At 43.8% G+C, this 22,222-nt stretch overlaps 2 protein-coding genes across 2 annotated transcripts in view; one reads left to right on the plus strand and one right to left on the minus strand.

The window, feature by feature from the left end:
• Positions 1-5,244, plus strand: part of LOC131104421 (uncharacterized) — a 19,769-nt gene extending 14,525 nt beyond the window's left edge. Inside the window, exons 35-49 of the mRNA XM_078794331.1 lie at positions 245-469; positions 534-703; positions 772-842; positions 917-1,017; positions 1,083-1,202; positions 1,463-1,600; positions 1,668-1,822; positions 1,895-1,994; positions 2,202-2,437; positions 2,506-2,689; positions 2,773-3,021; positions 3,093-3,275; positions 3,352-3,411; positions 4,845-4,990; positions 5,062-5,244. Of these exons, the coding sequence (XP_078650457.1) occupies positions 245-469; positions 534-703; positions 772-842; positions 917-1,017; positions 1,083-1,202; positions 1,463-1,600; positions 1,668-1,822; positions 1,895-1,994; positions 2,202-2,437; positions 2,506-2,689; positions 2,773-3,021; positions 3,093-3,275; positions 3,352-3,411; positions 4,845-4,990; positions 5,062-5,106 (2,183 nt within the window). The 3' untranslated portion in view covers positions 5,107-5,244. The remainder of the gene's footprint in view (positions 1-244; positions 470-533; positions 704-771; positions 843-916; positions 1,018-1,082; positions 1,203-1,462; positions 1,601-1,667; positions 1,823-1,894; positions 1,995-2,201; positions 2,438-2,505; positions 2,690-2,772; positions 3,022-3,092; positions 3,276-3,351; positions 3,412-4,844; positions 4,991-5,061) is intronic.
• Positions 4,990-21,077, minus strand: aff1 (AF4/FMR2 family, member 1). The gene is made up of 19 exons (XM_058064234.2): positions 21,032-21,077; positions 18,008-18,128; positions 17,031-17,870; positions 13,907-13,948; positions 13,750-13,821; positions 13,128-13,161; positions 11,703-11,760; positions 11,311-11,437; positions 9,558-10,487; positions 9,383-9,474; positions 8,424-8,631; positions 8,287-8,348; positions 8,166-8,229; positions 7,956-8,092; positions 7,806-7,877; positions 7,069-7,162; positions 6,778-6,812; positions 6,500-6,708; positions 4,990-6,410 (listed from the first exon to the last, which is right to left on the minus strand). The coding sequence occupies exons 1-19, from the start codon at positions 21,046-21,048 to the stop codon at positions 6,289-6,291; spliced, it is 3,336 nt and encodes a 1,111-aa protein (XP_057920217.2). The 5' UTR covers positions 21,049-21,077; the 3' UTR covers positions 4,990-6,288.
• Between the last annotated feature and the right edge of the window lie 1,145 nt (positions 21,078-22,222).

Below are 22,222 nucleotides of genomic sequence, written 5' to 3' on the forward strand. Positions count from 1 at the left end.
TATTGAAATGGTAACTGCTATGGCGTGGAGAAAGGGTAGGATTTAATAAGCTTTGCTTCTTCCTGCTCCTTTTCAGACATGTGTAGTAATGAGGTGTTGTGTGTGTGCATGTATATATATATATAGTAAGTGTATATGTGAGAAAGAATAATGTAACATAGTATGCATGTCAGAAATAAATTAAGAAAAGAAAGAAGGAGATCCTGTCTTTGGTTTGAATCCAGTTAACATCTCACACTGTTAGGCTATTCCTGGAGTGATGGTTCAGCGCTCTCGCACACCAACTGGGGTCCCGGCGAGCCCAACAACCACGAGGGCCGTGAGGAGTGCGTGGAGATGGTGAGCTCCACCAATGGGACTTACTCCTGGTGGAATGATCTCAACTGCGATGCTCACCAAGATTGGATATGCATGATTACCAAAGGAAAAAACCCCATTCTGCCTCCGGTGCCCCCACCGCCACTACCAGGTAAACGAATCCCGCACTTCCTGTTGAGAAACTTGGCTGTGGTCACTATTTCCTGTTTCTACAGCACCAGATTGTGGCAGTAACCCCGGCTGGAGGAAGAACAACAACATGTGCTACTACTACAATGACACAGACATTGTGGATGTCCACACAGCCATGCACCGCTGCTGGGCCGAGAAGGCCACGCTTGTCTCCATCCACAGCAAGGATGAGCAGGCTTATGTCAACAGCATGGTAGGACTTGTACTGGGTAGATATTCACCTAAATGTTCAGAGGGCCATAATGTGTTTGACTCCCCCAGGTGGGGACAGGTGAGGTTGCGGCAGCTTGGATTGGATTGATGATGTTGGGAATCACGGAAGGACAATATGCGTATGTAATCTCAAAATGTCAACTAATAACGCAAACTAAATAATGAGTGTAACGCTTGTGTCTTATCCACGCAGGTGGCAGGACCTCTCTCCTGTCTCGTATACTCACTGGAGTCCGGGTGAGCCCAACGATGCCAACGGGGAGGAACAGTGTGTCCAGATGAACAGACATCAAGGTGCTGTAGTGTTGTTGGCAGATTCATTCCAGGAGGAGATGTTTGCAAACTGTGCCATGTTCAAGGCGGATGGAACGACGTCAACTGCGGTCGAGCCGGAGCGGGTTATGTCTGCAAAAAGTTCCCCGGAGACGTCCACACTCCTCCGCCACCCACGCAACCCTGGGAGGGCAACTGCCCCGCAGGTAATGCAGAGCTTTTTGAAGAAACAAAAACATGCTAGGTTAATTGGCGACTCCAAATTGTCCATAGGTATGAATGTGAGTGTGAATGGTTGTTTGTCTATATGTGCCCTGTGATTGGCTGGCGACCAGTCCAGGGTGTACCCCGCCTCTCGCCCAAAGACAGCTGGGATAGGCTCCAGCAACCCCCGCGACCCTCGTGAGGAAAAAGCGGTAGAAAATGAATGAATGAATTTTGTCTGATGAATCTCCTGCCTGTCTAGGATGGCTACGCTTCAAAGACAAGTGTTTCCTGTTGAAAGGAAAGAAGAATGACATGAAGGCCAACTGGACATATGCACGTAGCTGGTGCAAAGACCAAGGAGGCGAACTGGCCGTTATCAACAACCAATACGAAAACGGTCAGCAGAGGAAAAGATCTTAGTGAGAATGAAATGTTCCATTCTTTCATAGAATCTTTCCATCTAGACTTTGTGTCCAGTTACCTGAGAGACCTGGAGCTTCCCACATGGATCGGCTTGTCCGATCTCCTGGTGGAGAACCAGTATGCTTGGAGTGACGGCGTTAGCCCAGTGCTATACACAAACTGGAACCACAAGGAGCCCAACAATGCGGGAGGGGCGGTGAGGATTGGCTGCCTGTCACTCATGTCACCGTGATGCTTCCCACTCATGAGATCCCGCTTCTCTCACCAGGAACACTGTGTGGCCATGACTCACAACGCCCTCGTGAGCGGCAAGTGGAACGACGACGCCTGTCATAAGGAGCACAGCTTCATCTGCTTCAGGAAGAAATGTCAGTAACCCGCCGACATAGACTTTTGATTTGTTACATATTTTCATACAAGAACTTAACCAAAACATCCACAGTAAGAACATTTACAAAAATCATTTAAATATGGGGTAGGGGTTCTCTACCCATTCTCTACCCAATACCAAATCATAATATTATTGGCAGCATGCAAAGACTTCTCTTTTGACTATTCTTCGGCTTCCACCACAGCGAGCAGTATTGCGCCCCCTCCCCCGACAAGCAGCCCCTGTCCCGCTGGCTACATATCCTGGTACCTGAACTGCTACAAGCTAGTGGAAGAGCCCAAGACCTGGGCTGCGGCCCAGACAGCCTGCCAGCAGCAAGGTGGAAACCTGGCCAGCATAGACATGAGCTACGACCAGGCTTTTGTGGCCGGGGTTGTCCTGCAGGGCCGAGGGGATGCCTGGATCGGACTTAGGCTAAAGGTGTCGGTTTGCTGGCAGTTTTTGGATGTAGGACAGACGGGTTACCTTCATGCAATCTGGTCTTGCAGGATGATGGCGCCTTTGCATGGATAGACGACTGGCCAGTATTCTTTACTCATTGGGGGCCCGGAGAACCCGATAACCTGAAGGATGAGGGTTGCGTCAGCATGCGAGGCTCACCGGTGTTTCACGGCACATGGAACGACACAAAGTGCGATGAAGCCAAACCCTACATCTGTAAAATCTCCTTCGGTATCAAAGCAGTTCTTCACCCATCAGGATTATTTCTTTACGTTGAGACAAAATCACAAATCTTCATAAAATTCTTCTTCCAGAGAAACCACCACCAACTCCCGCTCCTGGGGATGGGAAGTGTTTTCCATTCTGGATACCGTATGGACGCTACTGTTACTACGTGTACAACGAGCATCAGGGCTTCTCCTGGCTGGATTCGCGCCATTACTGCGAGACGTCCAAGACAGAGATGGTGTCTATCCACAGCAGGGCGGAGGTAGAGTTCATCAGGAGCCTCAATCATACCAAATATCACAACCTCTGGATCGGCCTCAGCAGGGACAGCAACTGTAAGCAAACTAACTTAACGAGTGGTCGGAGGTTGAACGTGCGCACTTACCTTTTCTGTGTGGTTGCACAGTCGGCTGGGCCTGGACGGACCAGACATCTGTGGGCTTCCTCAACTGGGCTGCCGGTGAGCCCAACGCAGCGTTGCACCCGGGGGAAGTGGCCGAGGAGAACTGCGTGGAGATGTACCCTGACGGCCGTTGGAACGACAACGACTGCCTGCAGAAGAGAGGCTTTGTGTGCCGCCATCGGCAGTGTAAGCGTTCTTTTCTAAAGCCCTTTGTGGCGTTACGTACATTCTGTCAAACACAAACTCTTTCTTTTTTTGACAGACTATACAACAGATGATGGCGGAAACCCCATTTTCCCCACCGACGGACCAGGTGCCGACAGTGAGTGGACATTTCACTCATTATTTACACCACCCTTGTTTCTTCACTTTGTTATTAATAATATTAAAGCGCTAGTAATGGTACACAAAATGGTATACTGTACATGATGACCTCAGCCTTTACCAGCAGGTTGACAAGCACATTGTGAGTGCACTGACAGCTTGTGATGTCTCCTGCCAAACAAAGAGCGACCCTTTTCTCACTGTTTTTGACACTGTGGCACAGTATTAAAACAATTAGTAGTAGTTGTGAAGTAAAGGAGACGTCACACGATTAGACTTAGTCATAAATTAGCTGCACCGTTGTCTAAGCCGCAGGGTTCAAAGTATAAGAAAAAAAAGCATCAGAATTTATGGTATCCAAAATCAAGGACAAAAATAATAGACCAGAAAAGTGCATTTGAAGCAAGTTGAAAAAAACAAACTGACATACTAACCCCTTACGTTTTTTTTCAAAAATCACTGCCCTCAAACTCTGGCATTTTATGCCATTTTTGGATGCTTCTTAGGCCCCTGTTGAGTGTGTGTGAGGATTCTCTGTTTTTTTGTTTTGTTTTTTTTTTACCAAAAAAAAAAACCCAGAAAAGTTAAAATCAAGGACAAAAATAATGGACCAGAAAAGCGCATTAGAAGCAAGATGAAAAAAAACCCCAAAAAACCCCAACATACTAACCCCTTACGATTTTTTCAAAAAATCACCGCCCTCAAACTCTGGCATTTTATGCCATTTTTGGATGCTTCTGGGGCCCCTGTTGAGTGTGTGTGAGGTTTACCCAATTTTTCTGGAACAGAAAAGTGCATTAGAAGCAAGTTGAAAAAAACAACAACACAAAAACCTACATACAATTTTTGTCAAAAATCACTGCCCTCAAACTCTGGCATTTTATGCCATTTTTGGATGCTTAAGTAAGTAGTACTTAAAGTAAGCAAGCAAATTAATGACTTTAACCAAGGTTTTGCTGTATTTTTTTACCTTGATTTTAGGCTTTACATCTTGCTCAAAAGCGGTATTCATTTAGCTCAGGGGAGGGCAAACTACGGCCCGGGGGCCAAATGCGGCCCACCAAGCATTTGAATCCGGGCCGCCAGTTGCTTTCTAAGTATTTCATCTTTTAACATACAAACTGGCAACATGACTTGCAAGTCGGATGCCTTATTTATTTAAAAAAACAAAGTTGGATGTGGTCTGATGTTTAAAGTATTACTGAAAAAAGGGACATGAGAACATACAGCTCATAGTAACACTTTTACAGATACAATTAGACAAATAATTCAAAATATGATGAGCATAAAATAATGTGTGTGTGTTAAATATATGTTCTGGCCCCAATTTTGTTAACTCAATGCGGCCCACGCGTCAATATTTGCCCACCCCTGATTTAGCTATACGTAGTACTATGGTTCCAATCTTCAATTTGTCATCTATTTGATCAGATGGAGGCGTGATTGCAGGCGCCATCATCGGAGCAGTTCTGATCGTCAGCCTGCTAGGCGGGCTGCTTTTCTACGTGTTCAGCGTGCGAGGGTACAAGTTGAGCCGTCTCAGCCTGCCGACGCGAACGACCAATAACGTCAATGTGGTAAGGAGCAGTTGTATGGAAAGATGACTTTCTACCAGCGGAGGTACTAATAGTTGACTCTCCTCCAGCAGCCTGCGTTTGTCAACCCAAACTTCGGCGGAGAGTCTGACACGTAACTGGAGTTTGAATGAGGTTTATTGTAAATATGTTTGATTTCCCTACAGTATATGTTTCTTGTTGATACTTTCCAGGTAATATTTGATCTAATCAGCTGCACAAAACCCTAATCCGATGCCTTTGATTAAAAGAAAAACGTAGAAACTGTTATTTCCAGTGTTTATTTCTCTGAACACTACAACAAAAAAATCCCATCACAGAGTCGTTCATTTCTGAATTCGTAGTTTAGACGAAGAAAAACAAGTTGTAGTGAAGATGATGACAGTTTAATACTATAAAAAAAAACTTTTTCCAATTAATCACTCTTTGCACTTTGATCCTTTAATTAATTACACACATCAACTTAAATTAGCAAACATCAAAAACAAGTGGGTCGTTTTTTTTCTTTAACGATATTGCTCATTTCATGTGCAACTGTTTAAAGAAATGTTTCTTTTCACATTGATCATTTCTACCCATTTGTGTGATAAGCCAACAAAAGTCATGCTTCATAATCTGGAATTACAAGTTCAAATGAACGTTAGCTCAGTTTTGCCGCAAAAGTGCGCACCAACATCCAGTAAGTACTATTCCGCATTTATTACACTCCCACATCTTGCCAATCAAAAATGTGACTAGAGTTTGCTACAGTATTCCTATGACCGATGCAACTTATCTCATCCACAACCTAAAAATACGGCGTGGAAAATAAATCCCACCACAGCTAGAATAGGTTCCTGCAAACTCAGCAAAAGGAAAAGTGCACATTTTGTAAAAAAAACAAACAAACAAAAGAAAACCGCAATAAATAAAAAGAAAAAAGTCCTGACAAACATGATTGGCACCCAGATGAGCAAAACTCTCCTATCCGTGAAGAAGAGGAGAACTTTGGAAAGAAGGAAAAAACCGTGCATGATTCTGCTTTAAAAATGAAACATGTGCTTGACTGAAATGTTAGTTGCAGTGTTCCTCACTATTTGTGATAAAACAATCTGGTGCTAAAGTTCCTGATAAACGTGTGTCCGAGCAGTACAAACCAACGATGATCATTCTAGCCTGATTGTAAAAGCTTTCTATGACTTCAGCCCTGCTTTAGTGCAATTAGGGGATATAATCAAGTTTATGACCTCTACATTTCATCATCAGCAGGTGACCCACTGGGGGGGGGGGGGGCGGTGTTTTTGTACCTTAGCAGCCATTGGTTAGTTCTTTTGGCTGTCCGTCCGCAGCCACAACACACCCTGTCTGGTGTAACGCACCATGGCACTGACACAGGAAGTAAGACTCACGGGGCCCACGAGGGCGTCCAGCTCTGCGAGAACCCCTAAAAATGAAGTGGCGACGGTAAAAATATAAAATACAAAACATCAAACGTATTGCCTCAAGTTCAATGACACAATTGGCGCAACATACCGCTTCCTTTGCTCGCCATCTCTTCCGCCTGCTCCCAGAGGTCGTGAGCGCTCAGGACTAACGTCGTGATGTTGACATAGGACAGCGCCACCTGCTGGACTGCGAGAGGGACCGCAACGGCGGGCCCCGTTGCCGACCCACCGTGTTTGTTGCCGCCACAGGCTGGGGAAGGGATGCTGGCCATGGGGGACGACGGGGTGTCTGGACCTCTACGGGATAAGTTAGGAGAGGAGGTGAACCGGCTTGTATAGCTGGGCTGATGTGATATGCTAGCTTACTTTGTGGTGCAGACGGAGACGTCAAGTGTGGAGTTCTGGAAAATAATTACAATTTGATTGTCTCTTAGGGCACAGTCACACTGAAATTCTAACTTCTTCCCATGTCGGCCCGCAGTCACACTTTACATAACATCATGATGCAACACGGTATCAACCCTCATCAGTCATCCCATTTATTTCTATTATGCAAGGGGGTGATTATCATTAATAACGCAGTGTGAGGCTTGATCAGAGCACTCTCGCTAGTCTTTAGGCGTCAAGTGTGATAAGCCACAAGATGACAATACTCACGTTGAAGTGGTCAGTCAGCGTCTTGGAGTACTTGAGCGCAGTTTTGTGCTTGTGGCGAAACATCGCCATCTGCAGGAGAGCCTGGCACTTCAAACTGGAAGAAGGCACAGGAAGAGGTTCATCGTTTTTGGCAAACATCACAGAAAAAGGCAGAAGGATTTGAAGATAAGATTCCATTCCAGCAAGTGCTGACCTGCCAACATGTAAGAATTTGTTGTTGTTATTATTATTAGTAGTAGTAGTAGTAGTAGTAGTAGTATCAACATTTCAGCTTGTTGTTGTATCCCCCGCCCCACTTGTAGAGCCTTTACTTGTAGAGCTCTTGGCTGGGGGTGAGTGGATGATGTGACATCCAGTCAAGAGAAAGCAATTAGCGGAACTGGAACTAATTACTGTGTTATAGCAGTTATTTTTATTGCAAATGTTGAAAACAAAACAAAAAAAAACACAAGAAAAACCTTGGTGGTCTGCAGTCGTACGGAGGCAATCTAACAACAAACAAAGGAGGAGTCTCCTGTATCAACATCTCAGGAAGCAGACACTTTTTACTCAAGAGGTGACTGAGGGCAGCAAGAAAATGTAGTGAATAGTGTAGTATAATACTGAGGTATCCGGGGCTAACACGGTAAGCTAATGCAGTGGTTTATGCTACTGTTGCGGTACAAGTAGTACCTAAATGGAAAAGCGCCAATATAGTGAAGCGTGCGGTGGAAAAGGTGCTGAAGGGTGTGTCCTACCATAATGCCACAAAGTCCTTCTCTGAGGGTGGGGCACATGGGTCCGATGAGTTTTTAAGTTTCAGCACGAACCTGTGGAAGAGCAACCAGAGGATCACAAGAGCAGCAGTATTTTAATGCTAACGGCCGTGTACCGAGAGGAGAGCTCACTTGAGGAGCTCCACGGTCTCGGCAAACATGGTGTAGGAAGACGTCGATATCCGGGGGTCCTTTTCCATGGCAATGCCGCTCTCCACAAAAAACATGGCGGCGTCAAGGTAGTTGAAGGCTTTGCTGAGCTTATCCGACTGAAAGAAAACAAAACACCGTCTTTTTGGTTAACCGAGCGTAGAGATGTAAGAGGATGGATTTAGGACAAACCTCTGAATCCGCTTTGTGCTTCAGCCTTTTGGCCTCCTTGATGTAGTGCTTCACTGGATACTTCCTGCAAGGAAGTCACTCTGTTACTAAATGAAGCTGCTGCTGCCGTGGTGCATCATACCTGTCCTCAGACTGGAGCAGTGGCCTGGGGGGTCGTTGCTTGGGGGCCTGTGTAGATGGCTTCTAAGGGTTTTACAAAAAGAACATTAGGAACATCTGGCAACCTGCCGCGTTCTCTCAGTTGCACTGGCTAGTTACCTTCTGCTGCGGCATGTGCTTTGTTCGGCTGCTCTTGTACTTGCATGAGTCTTTGCTCTTCGGGGCGTCCTTGCGAGTCTCTACGCCAGACACTTTGAGTACTTTGGAGTCTTTACGGGCGTCTTTGGCTTTTGGGGGCGGCCGCAAATGCAAACTGTTTTTCTTAGCCTTCTTTTCCTTCTGCTCCACGGATTGGGTGCTGCAACCTCTGAAGGGGAAAAGATAGGAACGCTGAGTACACCGACACATGAACACTAGAGCGGGTACTTGGTTTACACCAAACCGTACAATTAGATTCAGAATTTATGTCACATTTATATCAAAATATGGGATGGGTGTACTTCCAGGCAACCTTTAAAAAAGCATAGTGATGAACACAGTGGCGTCATTACTAAAATGTTCTTAAGCCCCCCCAAATAATTTTTTTTACAAAAAAATCTGACAAATTTCATACAATAGGGCAAAAGCAGGCTAATAAGAAAGCCAATAAGCAGGCTAATACTAGCCTACTACTACTAGTAGTAGTAATAATCAGAAGAAGAATAATTATGATAGTAATAATAATAGGCTAATTAATAATATAATAATGATTATTATTCTTAGATATAATATTATTATGGATCTACTACATTCATTCATATTTTCTGCATCTCCAGGGGGCTAAGCCCCCCCACCCCCGTCCTCAGAACTTACTGACGCCCCTGGATAATCACACAATGTCCAGTGCATTCCATTTAACATGTAAATAAAACTCCTGCTGGAGCAGTGTCACAGTAAATGTCTTCCCCACCGAACAATTACTGCCACCTCGTAAATTGGCCAATATCCAATACAGTACTACCTTCACAATGTTTTGTCCTTATTAGTATTTTAGTTAATTCAGCCATTTTTATTCCTGTAACCGACACTGCCTACACTTAGGTAAAAAAGCAAGCCAGTGTTGTTATTCCATAACCTACTCCACTTTGACCGAGGACTCCTTGTTGGATGAGGTCATCTTTTTTTCCAGCTTCCGCTTCTTCCTGGGAAGAGTTTTGTCATCCAACTCCACCTGGAAGTTGTCAAGAAGAAGGTTATATGCAAAGAGGCCACACTAGAACGCTAGCATGAGTGCTGTAAGCTTAAAGTTCCCACATTGTGAGGTAAACTTTTCTTGCTGGCTTTAGGGTGTTTGCGGGCCTCCGTCTTGCGTTCGGATGTGTGCAAAGTTCTCTCGGCATTCTTGGGTGTCACCTGGGGAACTCTAGAAAGCAGACTTAGGTCGATCTTTACCAGCAGGGATGTAACAGGTCTGTTGTGGACGTTCAAAGAAGGCTTGGGAACGTGTCCAGACTTCTTGCAGGACTTGTGGGTTATGGAGGGCGGAGCTTTGGGAATCATTTTGGCCTCTTTATCACAGATGGATTCTACGCTGGCTTTGCTACTACTAGTTCTCACTGCTGGGGCAGGAGAAGGTTGGAAGGGAGGGGCCGGACTTTGGGGGCGGCAAGAGCAGGGGTCGGGGTGTCTGGTTCCACAAGATGGACAATGGCCATCACGTTGGACCTGGACCACCTCAGGCCTGTGATTGGGTCCGGTCGTCTGTGTGTCTGATGCTTTAAAAGTCCTCTCAGTGCTGCTTTTAGAGTCACTGCTTTTTTTGTAACGTCCCATTTTCGTTTTGACCTTGGGTTTGTCTGAGATAGGGAGTACCACGACGTCCTCACATTTTACGTTGCGATCCTTTGCTGGTTTGTGTGCAGCGCCTGAATGTTTCTTGGAGCTGGTACATCCATTCACATCGGTTGCAGAGTTTTGGCATAAACTCTCCTGAGAACTCTGGACGCACGGCTGTACTTTGGGAAGGTTTCCATCAAAATCCTTTGGAGGTTTCGGCTCACAGACGGGGTCGGTCGTCTCCACAGTTGAGTGTGTGGAACTTTGAAGGGAGTGCGGCGGTTTGTGAGCGGGACTCTCGCAGACATTTGCGCAACTTTGGCTTTCATTGCCCGAGTTCTGTTGACTGGAGCGGATCCAGTTCCCCAACTGCCAGTCGCCATGGGATGCCGCCGCTGCCGCATCAGGCTGCAAAAAAATAAAAATTAAAAAGTGCAAAAGAAGAAAAGCAACACACCACATACATTCACACATACACCTATCAACAATGTAATTACATGAGATGCAGTTTTTTTTTTACACTGGAGAGGGGGCTGTACAGCGGACGAGTGGTTAGCACGTAGGTCCCACAGCTAGCAGACCAGGGTTCAATCCCACCCTCGGCCATCTCTGTGTGGAGTTTGCATGTTATCCCCGTGCATGCGTGGGCTTTCTCCGGGTACTCCGGTTTCCTCCCACATTCCAAAAACATGCTCAGTTAATTGAATGGTTGTTTGTCTATATGTGCCCTGTGATTGGCTGGCCACCACTCCAGGGTGTACCCTGAAGACAGCTAGGATAGGCTCCAGCACCCCCCGACCCTCGTGAGGATAAGCGGTAAAAAATGAATGAATGAATGAATGAACGAACAACTGCAGAGGGGACCAGGCTTCTACAAAAGATGAAGTGGGTTTGTTTCTTTCACATTTTTGTTGAACGAAAGGCACAAAGACGTGATGATGCAACTGCACAATAGAAGACATAAAAAGTTTTGTGCAGTTTTAAGTCGAAAAAATAGCCACAAGGTGGCAGAAGTGCATTTTATAAGAGCTTGGCATGCTTTTCCCATTGAAATACATACACTTCCTGCAACAACCAGGAAGTGAAAAGGCATCTCGCCGTGTAGCACATATGCAGTAGGATACGCAAGAGTGCAGATTTAGTACATATACTGTACATACAGTACCGGAAGACACTTTCTCATTCAAAAGCATGAGAGAGTCCTGTATGTTGTGGAAGTATATCAATCTACCTCGGTTTTGGCGCTGCTCAGAGGCAGTCTGCAAGGTTCCTCACTGTCCGACTCGGATCTGGAGCTGCTGTCCGAGTCGCTGGAACTTGCAGATTCCACGCCGCAGGATTGAGCCTCTTTGCGCGGACTGCAGCAAAACAAAAAAAACATACAGGATCACAAACCCTTTTTTTGGAAAGGAAAACGGCAGCTGATTTTTGTGGTGAATTCCAGAAGCATTCCACATCTAATAGGCAAATGATGGCCAATTTAATTGAATCACAACAGAACATTGTTGTGGAAATGGTGGATTAGTCAGCGGGGTCATGTGAGTTCAATAACTGTCTGCTGCTCATAGTTCCCATCTTTGGTATTATTGTGAGATAAGGATTAGAAGCGGGAAAAGGACTCACAGTGAGGAGCTTTGCTCGTTGAGATGGGAGGGATCTCCAGAAGACAGGGAATGGCTTTCTGGAAGAAAAGTAAACAAACAAAGCAAACATTAATCAAAGCATGAAAGCAACAGAACATAGTTTAAGGTATAAATAAATCAACCTGCAGCCAAAAATGAGCACCCAAAGGCCCTTTGGTTCATTTTTCATTAGAGCATACAAGGTCAGATTCCTCACTACGAGCTAGCAGCTTTGCAGTCTTTGAGCATTCACATTAACACAGAAACGTGCGCCCGGAATGTTTGTTTGGATCTCACCAACCTCAGAAATTCCACACCTGTTGCACAAACAAATTTGAGCCTTTTTTTGGCACGGTGTCATTTCAAATACAATGGAATTTGTGATGTACAGGGAGGAACCTGTGAAAGTACACAAACACTTAGGAGATAAACAAGGCTTGAATCAAGACTATTTTTAAACACACGTCTCACATGTGGAATATTGTCTTTTTAAATGATTGTATTTGAAGTAAACTGATAGCGCGCCCAAGAAGAGGAAGAGGCACTAGAGTATAAAACTAAAGATTTGATCTTATTTAAGTACTTTACAAATACAGTTTACATCTATTTTTCATTTCTTATATTAACATTTTTTTATTAAAATTATATTTTATAATCATATACTGTATTTTTTTCATATTATATTGTATAACATACTATCGTATGGAGATGTTGGAATTTTTTCTAGAAAAAATAAAAAAATATATATTACACATACCATATAATTTATACATAATTACAAATAATTAATAAAAAAAATGTAAAAAAATAAAACAAATAATAATACACAAATAAGTAAGTAATAAAAGTATGAGTCAATAAGATGATAAAAGAGAAAGAAAATTAAAATTCATCGTCTGACATTTTTTAAAAACTATACAATTTTATTTTATATTCCATATACTGTATTTTTTATAATATATTGTATTACATACTATAGTATGGAGATGTTGTAATTTCTTTCTAGAAAAAAAATATATATAATTACATATAACATAATTTATAAAGAATTACAAATAATAAATTAATAAAAAAAACTTCTAAAAAACTAAAACAAATAATACATAAATAAGTAAGTAATAAAAGTATGAGTCAATAAGATAATAAAAGAGAAAGAAAGTAAGAATTCATCCTCTGACATTTTTAAAAAAACTATATATGTTGTATTTTTAAAGCGAATGCTACAGCATATCGCAGAAATTAATTTATCGGGGTCGGGTCTGCAACCAATTACCTGCTAAAAAAGGAGGGACGCCTGTATATAATTTGGTTTATGTGTGTCAGCTGCAAATGACCGTTTCTCATTTGCATGTTCCACACTGAAGTAACATGAACTCTCTGTATCGTGCACGCCCACTGTGTTTTATAGTGTAGCTTCATGACTCACTCTGCCCCGGACATGAAGAGACTTGCTCTGCTTCCTGTCAGGACACACAAAAAGCAACAAGAGAGGAGCGTTACACTGCATGATTTATTTGGATGTTGGCATTTTAAATATTGTATGTAAAAAATATGTCTACAGTATAAGAAAACACGTGTGTGTGATTGCCAAGACCTGTGTGTGTGTGTGTGGTATGTGACAGTCTGACCGGAGTGTGACACCGGTGCATGGCTCATTAAAAGCTTAAAGGGAAACGGGGCTCCTCCTCTGGGAGTGAACGTGCCCGGTAAATGATCCGACAACAACGCACAGCTGCAGCATTTCTGCTTCTTCCCTGCTCCGTGTGCTTTGCATGCCGCAAAAAAGGAGCCAGTAGCAGAACTTGGCAACAATTGAGTAGAACCTCTTCATCTGTAGACCTCTAAGGTCTCACGGTTTGTAGACGGACCTCAATGTTAGTCACACAAGTCACAACAACTGTCATGTGTAACATCAAGCGAAATGTCAGCGTGTCTGCCAGACCTTCGTTTAGAGAGCTCCAAAATGATAATTGGCGACTTTTCTGCCATACTTAGTCAAAAACACAAACCAACAAGGAGTCAGTAGAGCAGGAGAGAGCGGCTGTTACCTTGGCGGGGGGTGCGTCTGTGTTCGGGATGTGTATGGCTGTCAAAAGGGGAGGCCAGGAGTGAGTCATCTCCTACAAAACACAAAAAATATATGAAAACATTGCGTACAATAGTAATGGCAATAGTAAACCGTCATCAATGAAGATGCAATTTTACCTTCAAGATGTCTTCAACACGCAGTGCTTCATTTGCCCTCGTCTACAAACAATGGTACAGGTTTACTTCAAAGTACATCACGTTCATACTTTGCACAGTTCAACATGAAAAGATGTACGGCTTATTTAGTAACAAATAATAATTTGTTATTGTTATCAACTTAAAGTACCTTAAGGTCAAATGGTCAGACTGGGAGGTATGATGGTAGTTAGTGGGGGAGCTTATCATCAGACATGCAGCGAACAAAGGTTACACACTTTGTTGGCAGTCTTACTTGGCGACACATTTAACAGGAAAAAGGTCACCGGGTTATATGGAAGTAGCCAAAGTAGCCTGTCGAAGAAGCACTTGCTCTTTCTGCTACAAGCCACGCAAAAAACTGATACCTTCTGTTACAAACGCGAGCAGATCCAGCCCAGATTTTGCTACTACAAAAACTCACGAGGACGTAAAAATATATAAATATGACACAACAGGCGGTATCAGGGCAGCAGCAGTGTGGCTCACACAAGATAAACGATGTCGACACACTGCATTCCTCATTGTTGTAAAGGGACCCCCCCCCCACGTCTGTTTTCCCTGCACAGCCTTTGAGATATGCTCCACGGGCCACTTATGTCTATTGGTGACAAACATTGTTTATTGTTCCGCAATCCGCGTGTGACATCATAGTAGACGACAGAGGTCAAAACATCCCACCCTCTCCCCAGTAAACGCACATTTTCAAGCAATTTCAAGTGCCATTACTTCATAACACAACTCTGTAACACGACAACTTTGCATCTTATTTTTGGAGTTATTGTGTTTAATTAATAGGCTGTCCGTGTCCCACTGCAATAGCAGCAAAAAAAATAAAAATTAAAAATATCGGATTCTATCGGACTGCATCTCCAAGCTCCGATGTTGGTACTCCGATACAAGCAGTCGATTCCAGACTGTGCCTGACCGGGTCTATCCAGCACCTACGGTTATTACTTATTTACTTTACATACGATTTAGTCTATTTATTTCTGTTATGAAAGGTGGTGGTTATTATTAAGAACTGGTGAGGAGTGATCGCATTCTTTTTTTTTAACACATTAGAAGTTTTATTTTCATACAAATCAGTACATTGGGAAAAATGGGTGTCATCAGGATGTCATTGAAAAACAATTATTTGTTGTTGAAAGAAATGTAAGGCATGATCACCACTTGATGGTGTCATACAGTGAAGAAAATAAGTATTTGAACACCCTGCTATTTTGCTATTTCTCCCACTTAGAAATCATGGAGGGGTCTGAAATTTTCATCGTAGGTGCATGTCCACTGTGAGAGAGATAAACTAAAAAGAAAAATCCAGAAATCACAATGCATGATTTTTTAACAATTTATTTGTGTGATACAGCTGCTAATAAGTATTTGAACACCTGAGAAAATGAATGTTAATATTTGGTACAGTAGCCTTTGTTTGCTATTACAGAGGTCAAACGTTTCCTGTAGTTTTTCACCAGGTTTGCACACACTGCAGGAGGGATCTTGGCCCACTCCTCCACACAGATCTTCTCTAGATCAGTCAGGTTTCTGGGCTGTCGCTGAGAAACACGGAGTTTGAGCTCCCTCCAAAGATTTTCGATTGGGTTCAGGTCTGGAGACTGGCTGGGCCATGCTAGAACCTTGATATGCTTCTTACGGAGCCACTCCTTGGTTTTCCTGGCTGTGTGCTTCGGGTCGTTGTCGTGTTGGAAGACCCAGCCACGACCCATCTTCAATGCTCTGACAGAGGGAAGGAGGTTGTTCCCCAAAATCTCACAATACACGGCCCCAGTCATCCTCTCTTTAATGCAGTGCACTCGTCCTGTCCCATGTGCAGAAAAACACCCCCAAAGCATGATGCTACCACCCCCATGCTTCACAGTAGGGATGGTGTTCTTCGGATTGTACTCTTCATTCTTCTTCCTCCAAACACGCTTATTGGAATTATGACCAAAAAGTTCTATTTTGGTCTCATCTGACCATAAAACTTTCTCCCATGACTCCTCTGTATCATCCAAATGGTCATATGCAAACTTAAGACGGGCCTTGACATGTGCTGGTTTAAGCAGGGGAACCTTTCGTGCCATGCATGATTTCACATCATGACGTCTTAGTGTATTACCTACAGTAACCTTGGAAACGGTGGTCCCAGCTCTTTTCAGGTCATTGACCAAGTCCTGTCGTGTAGTTCTGGGCTGATTCCTCACCTTTCTTAGAATCATTGAGACCCCACGAGGTGATATCTTGCATGGGGCTCCACTCCGATTGAGATTGACCGTCATGTTTAGCTTCTTCCATTTTCTAATGATAGCTCCAACAGTGGACCTTTTTTCACCAAGCTGCTTGGTAATTGCTCCGTAGCCCTTTCCAGCCTTGTGGAGGTGTACAATTTTGTCTCTGGTGTCTTTGGACAGCTCTTTGGTCTTCGCCATGTTACAAGTTAAAGTCTTACTGATTGTATGGGGTGGACAGGTGTCTTTATGCAGCTAACGACCTCAAACAGGTGCATCTGATTCAGGATGATACATGGAGTGCAGGTGGACTTCTAATGGGCAGACTAACAGGTCTTTCAGGGTCAGAATTCTAGATGATCCACAGGTGTTCAAATACTTATTTGCAGCTGTATCACACAAATAAATTGTTAAAAAATCATGCATTGTGATTTCTGGATTTTTCTTTTTAGTTTATCTCTCTCACAGTGGACATGCACCTACGATGAAAATTTCAGACCCCTCCATGATTTCTAAGTGGGAGAAATAGCAAAATAGCAGGGTGTTCAAATACTTATTTTCTTCACTGTATGTGACCATCGGTTGTTGAATACATGTTCTGATTTGTACGCCTGTACGTGATGTGGGATCATTGGCGGGCTTAACAATACCCAACAGTAACAGTACCCAACTTGGACGCTGACACAAGCCAAACATGGCAGGCTTTTGATGTCGACTTAGCCTGAGGGCTCTCATGCAATATTGCCAACCACGTCGGTCTGTGTTTGAGCCCGAATTGGAGCACCCACACTGGCAAAACAACCAGACTTTAAGTGTCAACCACGCACACAAAGTCTCCAAATAAATCCTGCTTTTAAAGTTTTCGATATTGTAGTTCTCACCTGCAAATATTGGGGCAGCGCTTTGGTCTTGCCATGGTCGGCCTTATGGATCTCCTGCAGTGGAACGTACGGCTCAGGTGAAGGCTTCAACTTGGGCGACCCACTGAGCACCTGGTCCTGACCGTCCATGGGCCGCACATACGCCGTCGGCTTCTGGGTCATGGCTACGCTGGGCTGCTTGGATGAGGAAAGCGGAGGGAAGTTCTGTGAGAGGAGGGAGTTACCGCTTTTGCCGGGCTGATGCATCTGGGAAGCATCTGCCGGCGACTGCTTGAGGTTAAATGTGGAAACATCCACGGTGGTGGTAGCAGCCGGGGCTTCTGTGGATGCTTGATGCGAATCAAAGGTGTCTTTAGCGAGGGCGCCGTTGGGATCATTGGAATGTAGGAAAGGTAATGGCTTGACATCCGGAAACTGAGCGGACCTTTCCTGAAGAGTGCTAGGGTGCTCCCTGAGATCTGAAAAAGCCTCATCTTTCTTCTTTTGGCCGATTGGATGGTCCAGTGAAGCCTTCGGCAACGTCACTGAGTCTCTATGGTGGTTTGGAGAGGGAGGGGCAGGAGGGGCGGGAGGGGCGGGAGGGGCGGGAGGGGCGGTAGTGGCGGTAGTGGCGGTAGTGGCGTCGGTTACGACCTGTAAGGGGTAACTGTTACTTGAGGGGATCCTATTGGTTTGGCTGGATATGTGATGGGTCTGATCTTGGACGGGAGGTTTGCCGGGCTTTTCGGAGCTGGGCTGCGTGAAGATTACGTAAACTGAAGGATCAGAGGGATTGTTGACGTCTTCATAGCTGCCCAGCATCCTCTGGATCCTGTCAGAAAGCTCATCACCTTTGTTTGTCTAAAATGGAAAGAGGAGCAAAGGTTTAATTTTCGAGGAAAATCAACTCCCAGTGTAGCAAAGCTCCATGCAAGAATAATTCTTCATATTTGTATGGACCAGACTTTGCAATATGAACAAGTCAAATGACTCCGTACTTTGTATGGCACCCCAAAAAGTGGGACACTCTCAGCGCTGAGTTCTTTGACTTGGCTCGTTTCTTGGTTCCTCTGTTCCCAAGCTTGGAGACGGAGACGATTCCTCTCTTCATCATATAAGCTGCAGAGGATTAACCAAGAAAGACATTATAAATAGCACATTTAAACATACACAGCAATCAATATCAATATGCAAATCAATCAAAAGTAAAAAAAAAAGAAAGCTAGTGTGGGGTTTCATGCCAGGGCTAGATAAGCAGGGAGCTCACTGGTCTTTCGTTTTGAGGCGTGCCATTAGTGGCACTTCGTGACAGCCAAACAAGTTTTCAAACTGGGGGGCCTGACGTTATGACGGGGGGGCACACAACCACTGTTGTCATGAGCACAACAGAATGTCAGTGAAGGTTACCTTTGTGTAAATGCTGTGAATGTCAATTTCTTGGCTTTGCTGCAAGTTCATGGCTACGTTTGTTTGAATCTGGTTCCAGGAACATGTACTGGTTGTGACGACATCACAGCCAAGATGGCGGTGGTTCAGAAAATTTGTTATGAGGGGTGTCAAAATTACAACTTAATGTCACTCATATTGTTTCACAGGTTTATTTACCTATGACAGAAGTATGACAAAAATGTTTTAAGTGAGTACTTCATACTATTATTGTTTTTTGTTATCATCAGCACTTTAAATCTCGGTTTTGGAAAGAGACAGCAAAAGATTTAGACACTACTGTTATACAGCATGCAGTCACAGACCAACCCAACCAAGGGGCATTCAGAGGCGTCTCTCGAGGGGGCGAGTACGGTACCCATCATTTGTATGGATGCGCGTAATTAGACTGGCAGACACCACTGAGGGTTTACCGCAATCTGTTCTTACTGGTCCCTAGTGACTCCCAACAGACTTCAAATGGACATATGTGCAAATCCTATTAAAGTAGTAGTAAAATGAAGTTGCTTACTGCAGTAAATTAAAAAGTAACACTACATCTAGACTATTCCTTGAAGTTAACATACTTTATGTCTACATTTTAATGGGGTTTGACCTCAACATGAGTGTTGATGGTCTTCAACCCCAACGGAGCTGCTCCCATGGTAACAACAGCACAGATTTGGGAGGAAGCCAAATAAATGATGGAGCATGCTGCAAGGATCCAACACCACCATCACCCCCGCGGGGAGAAGTGAAAACCCAAAGTGAGTAGTAAACCCCCAAACTTAAAAAAAAGAACTTTAAAACCATGTAACTCAAGCAACTGCAGCAGAGAACATCACCCAACAACATCTTGATTAACTGACATGCTCAAGTTTCCTACAACCCAAAATGCAACACAAGATCCCCAATCAGCAATATTGATTTTCTCGCTAGTGAAAGTGTTCTACGACCTTTTTCTGTATAAAGAAGAAGAAGGATGATACAGTCAAGGCAGGTGATCGCTCTCTACTTGTGAAGAACAACAAACAGGTTTCATCATCCATCAAACAGAGGAGGACGCGCCCTCTTAGTACATCTGTTTTGAATCATAAGGGAAATGGTGCATGAGTTAAAAGCTGCCTGCGAGGATGGGGAGAGCTGACACTGCCGAAAAGGGCGGTTTAGATGCAAGTACCTACATGGGGTGCAGTTGGAAGCCCCCCGCCCCTTGGCCGAATGTGTAACAGTGTACGCTGGAATAGTGTGCAACTGAGTTTAAAGACCCCATACTGTGGTACAGTTAGTGACAGACGTAAAGGAAAACGGGATCGTGGTGGCACTCAAGGAGACTTCAAAACAACGTGTACAGTTACTGCCTCGTGTTTCAAAATAATACTGCAGAAGTAGTCAAAGCACATTACGCTACATAGAACCCAACAATCAAAACCAGACACACTAACCAACACTACCATTCATTCTCACTAAAGAAACTTTTATTTAAGAGGAGACCAAGGACAGAAAAGCCCACATCTGGTAGCTGGGAGAGCTCTGTAGTCTTTACTTTAAGATGTGTAGCAAAGCTACAAAGCTGTCCTCCATGTTCGTCAAGTGGTGGGCATAATGTATGGGGTGATGTAGACATAAGTTTGTCATTCATCATGTCATGAAAACCCGGAACCAACAGCGGTCGTTTGAGCCCCTCTTCTCTCAAAAGTAGAGCAAAAACTTTCAAGATTAGCCTATTTGCTGGAAACTCAAAATGATCAAAGCTACAGATCCTACATCTGAAGCTGACTGATGGATAGTTGGCAGGCTTTATTTTAAGATATGTAGCAAATAGAAATTTTAGCTAACAGTCAAGATGACCATAAGCAGTTTTTAAATTATATATATAGTTAAATACAAAATATATGTAAGCAGTTTAGGCTCTGTTTATATTTTATTGCGTCTTACTGGACAGACTGTACCAACTGAGGAAGGGTGGGGGGTAATGGGTTATGACACCTGGTTCAACGAATCTGCACCCATGTCTATTTAAACTTCACGGATTTTGGGTTTTATATTACACGTCCCAGCACTAAACTTATTAAGAGTGCTTTCCGAAACGTGTTGAGAATTCTGTTGACGTTGTTAGTGTACATTAAACACCCCTCTCACTTAAAAGTTTGCCAGGTGGCGTCAATAAATGTTACCACAAAAGTTAGCGTCGTTACAAATAAGATGACTTAAAAGGGGGATTTACGACCAGTCGATGGAACGTTCAGCAATGTCCGAGTTATGGGCCAAAATAGCCACAATTGTTATGTTCGCTAACTTATTTGAGGTAAAATAGCGTCAACAAACGCAGCCCAGCTGGTTAAAATCAAAACCAGCTGATTTCCCCTCCTCCTCCTACTCGAACTTTTTTTTTGTTATAAATGAACATTAAAAATACCAGAACATGTCAATCTGTCTCGATTACACAACCAACGCCAACATTAACAGCTTGTCTTGACACTTTGACAACAGTTGACAGGTTGACAGCAGACTAGCCCGAGCAAGCTCATTTACACCGCACACAACCCACTTACCCGCACTACTGCTAGCAGCTAGCCGAGCCCGAGTGTACCTACCTCGGCTGGGATGCCATGGCGCAGCCGCTCTCTCTCTCCGGCGCTCGGTTGTCATGTGTTCCTGACAGTGGCAGCACAACTCTCAGTCGGCTCGGTCACATCGTTTACCGGCGAGAACAAAATGTCCAACAAATGGACTGTCACGCCGGTGATGTTGTTCGGTAGTCGTTGCTTTGCTTCCAGTGTTTGGGTCGTCCACTCGCTGCCCACTGGGCTGTTCCACTCCATACCGCCATTAGGGGAATGCCTCTGATTTATACACTCAAAAAAATTAAAGTAGCTGATATATAAATATAAACCTGTTGTGTTTTTGTTTAGAGACGACACAACAAACAAAAGTGATCAATAAATCCACCGAGGATCTTTTTATTCCTTGATCTTTTCACATAATCTAACTTTCACTCGGTTACCCCCGTGTGACTGACATGGTACAGTCAAGTGTCATATTCATAGGTGAACGCTGAGAGTTTAGTGCTGTATATACAATTGTTCAGCTATGTGTGTCAAACGTGTTTATTGTGTCAATGCTGAGTGCGTTGAGCATTGAATTGTACCAAAATATCAATTCTGCACCAAAACTATTATTGCGTCTGAATAATTAGTAATCTGTGAATGCTGAGAGATCACTTTAAAGTTATTGTGTGTGATTTTTGTTGTTGTTCACATGAATGCTTGACATATGATAAGTAATTGCCCATTTTTTTATCATTTGGGACTTTCTTTCATGTCAGTTATGGATAGAAAAGGAAAAGCATCAGATTGCTCTGATATCATGGCCTTCAATGGCCTCTAGGGGGCGTATGACCACAGTATTTTACGTCATTAAGGGGTGACATAATGAAAACGTGACATATTTGTTCAGAAAAAAAACTGTCTGGTGATAACAAACAAATAAACGAATCACACAATAAATGAAAATGAACTTGATAATTTACCTCGTCTCTTGCCTCCAAATCGGCAGAAGGAGCGTTCAGCATCTATAGACGCTTCATAGAACAATGGCGCTTCATAGAACATTGGAGTGAGACCTCTTGTCAGTTATACAGTCGCTTTGCCTCTGTGAGGGTAGGCGGTGCCGCTTGCATACACACATGGTGCTGCAAGGGAGCCCGGTGGGGAGCAATGAAGAAGGAAATGCTGCAAATGTTTGACAGACAGTAGGAATGGCCTGTGAGAAAATACATACATGCC

The sequence above is a fragment of the Doryrhamphus excisus genome, linkage group LG10, assembly GCF_037039965.1.
Source record: "Doryrhamphus excisus strain RoL-2023G ecotype Guam linkage group LG10, RoL_Dexc_Guam_v1.1, whole genome shotgun sequence".
Classification (NCBI taxonomy): Eukaryota; Metazoa; Chordata; class Actinopteri; order Syngnathiformes; family Syngnathidae; genus Doryrhamphus; species Doryrhamphus excisus.

Bases quoted from the DNA above. Each gene is read 5' to 3' on its own strand.
- aff1 (XM_058064234.2), bottom strand. The intron at 13,162-13,749 runs GTAACAGCCGCT...GTGTCCTGACAG, and splicing joins CAGACGCACCCCCCGCCAAG to GAAGCAGAGCAAGTCTCTTC. The intron at 6,411-6,499 runs GTATGTTGCGCC...CTTCATTTTTAG, and splicing joins GATGGCGAGCAAAGGAAGCG to GGGTTCTCGCAGAGCTGGAC.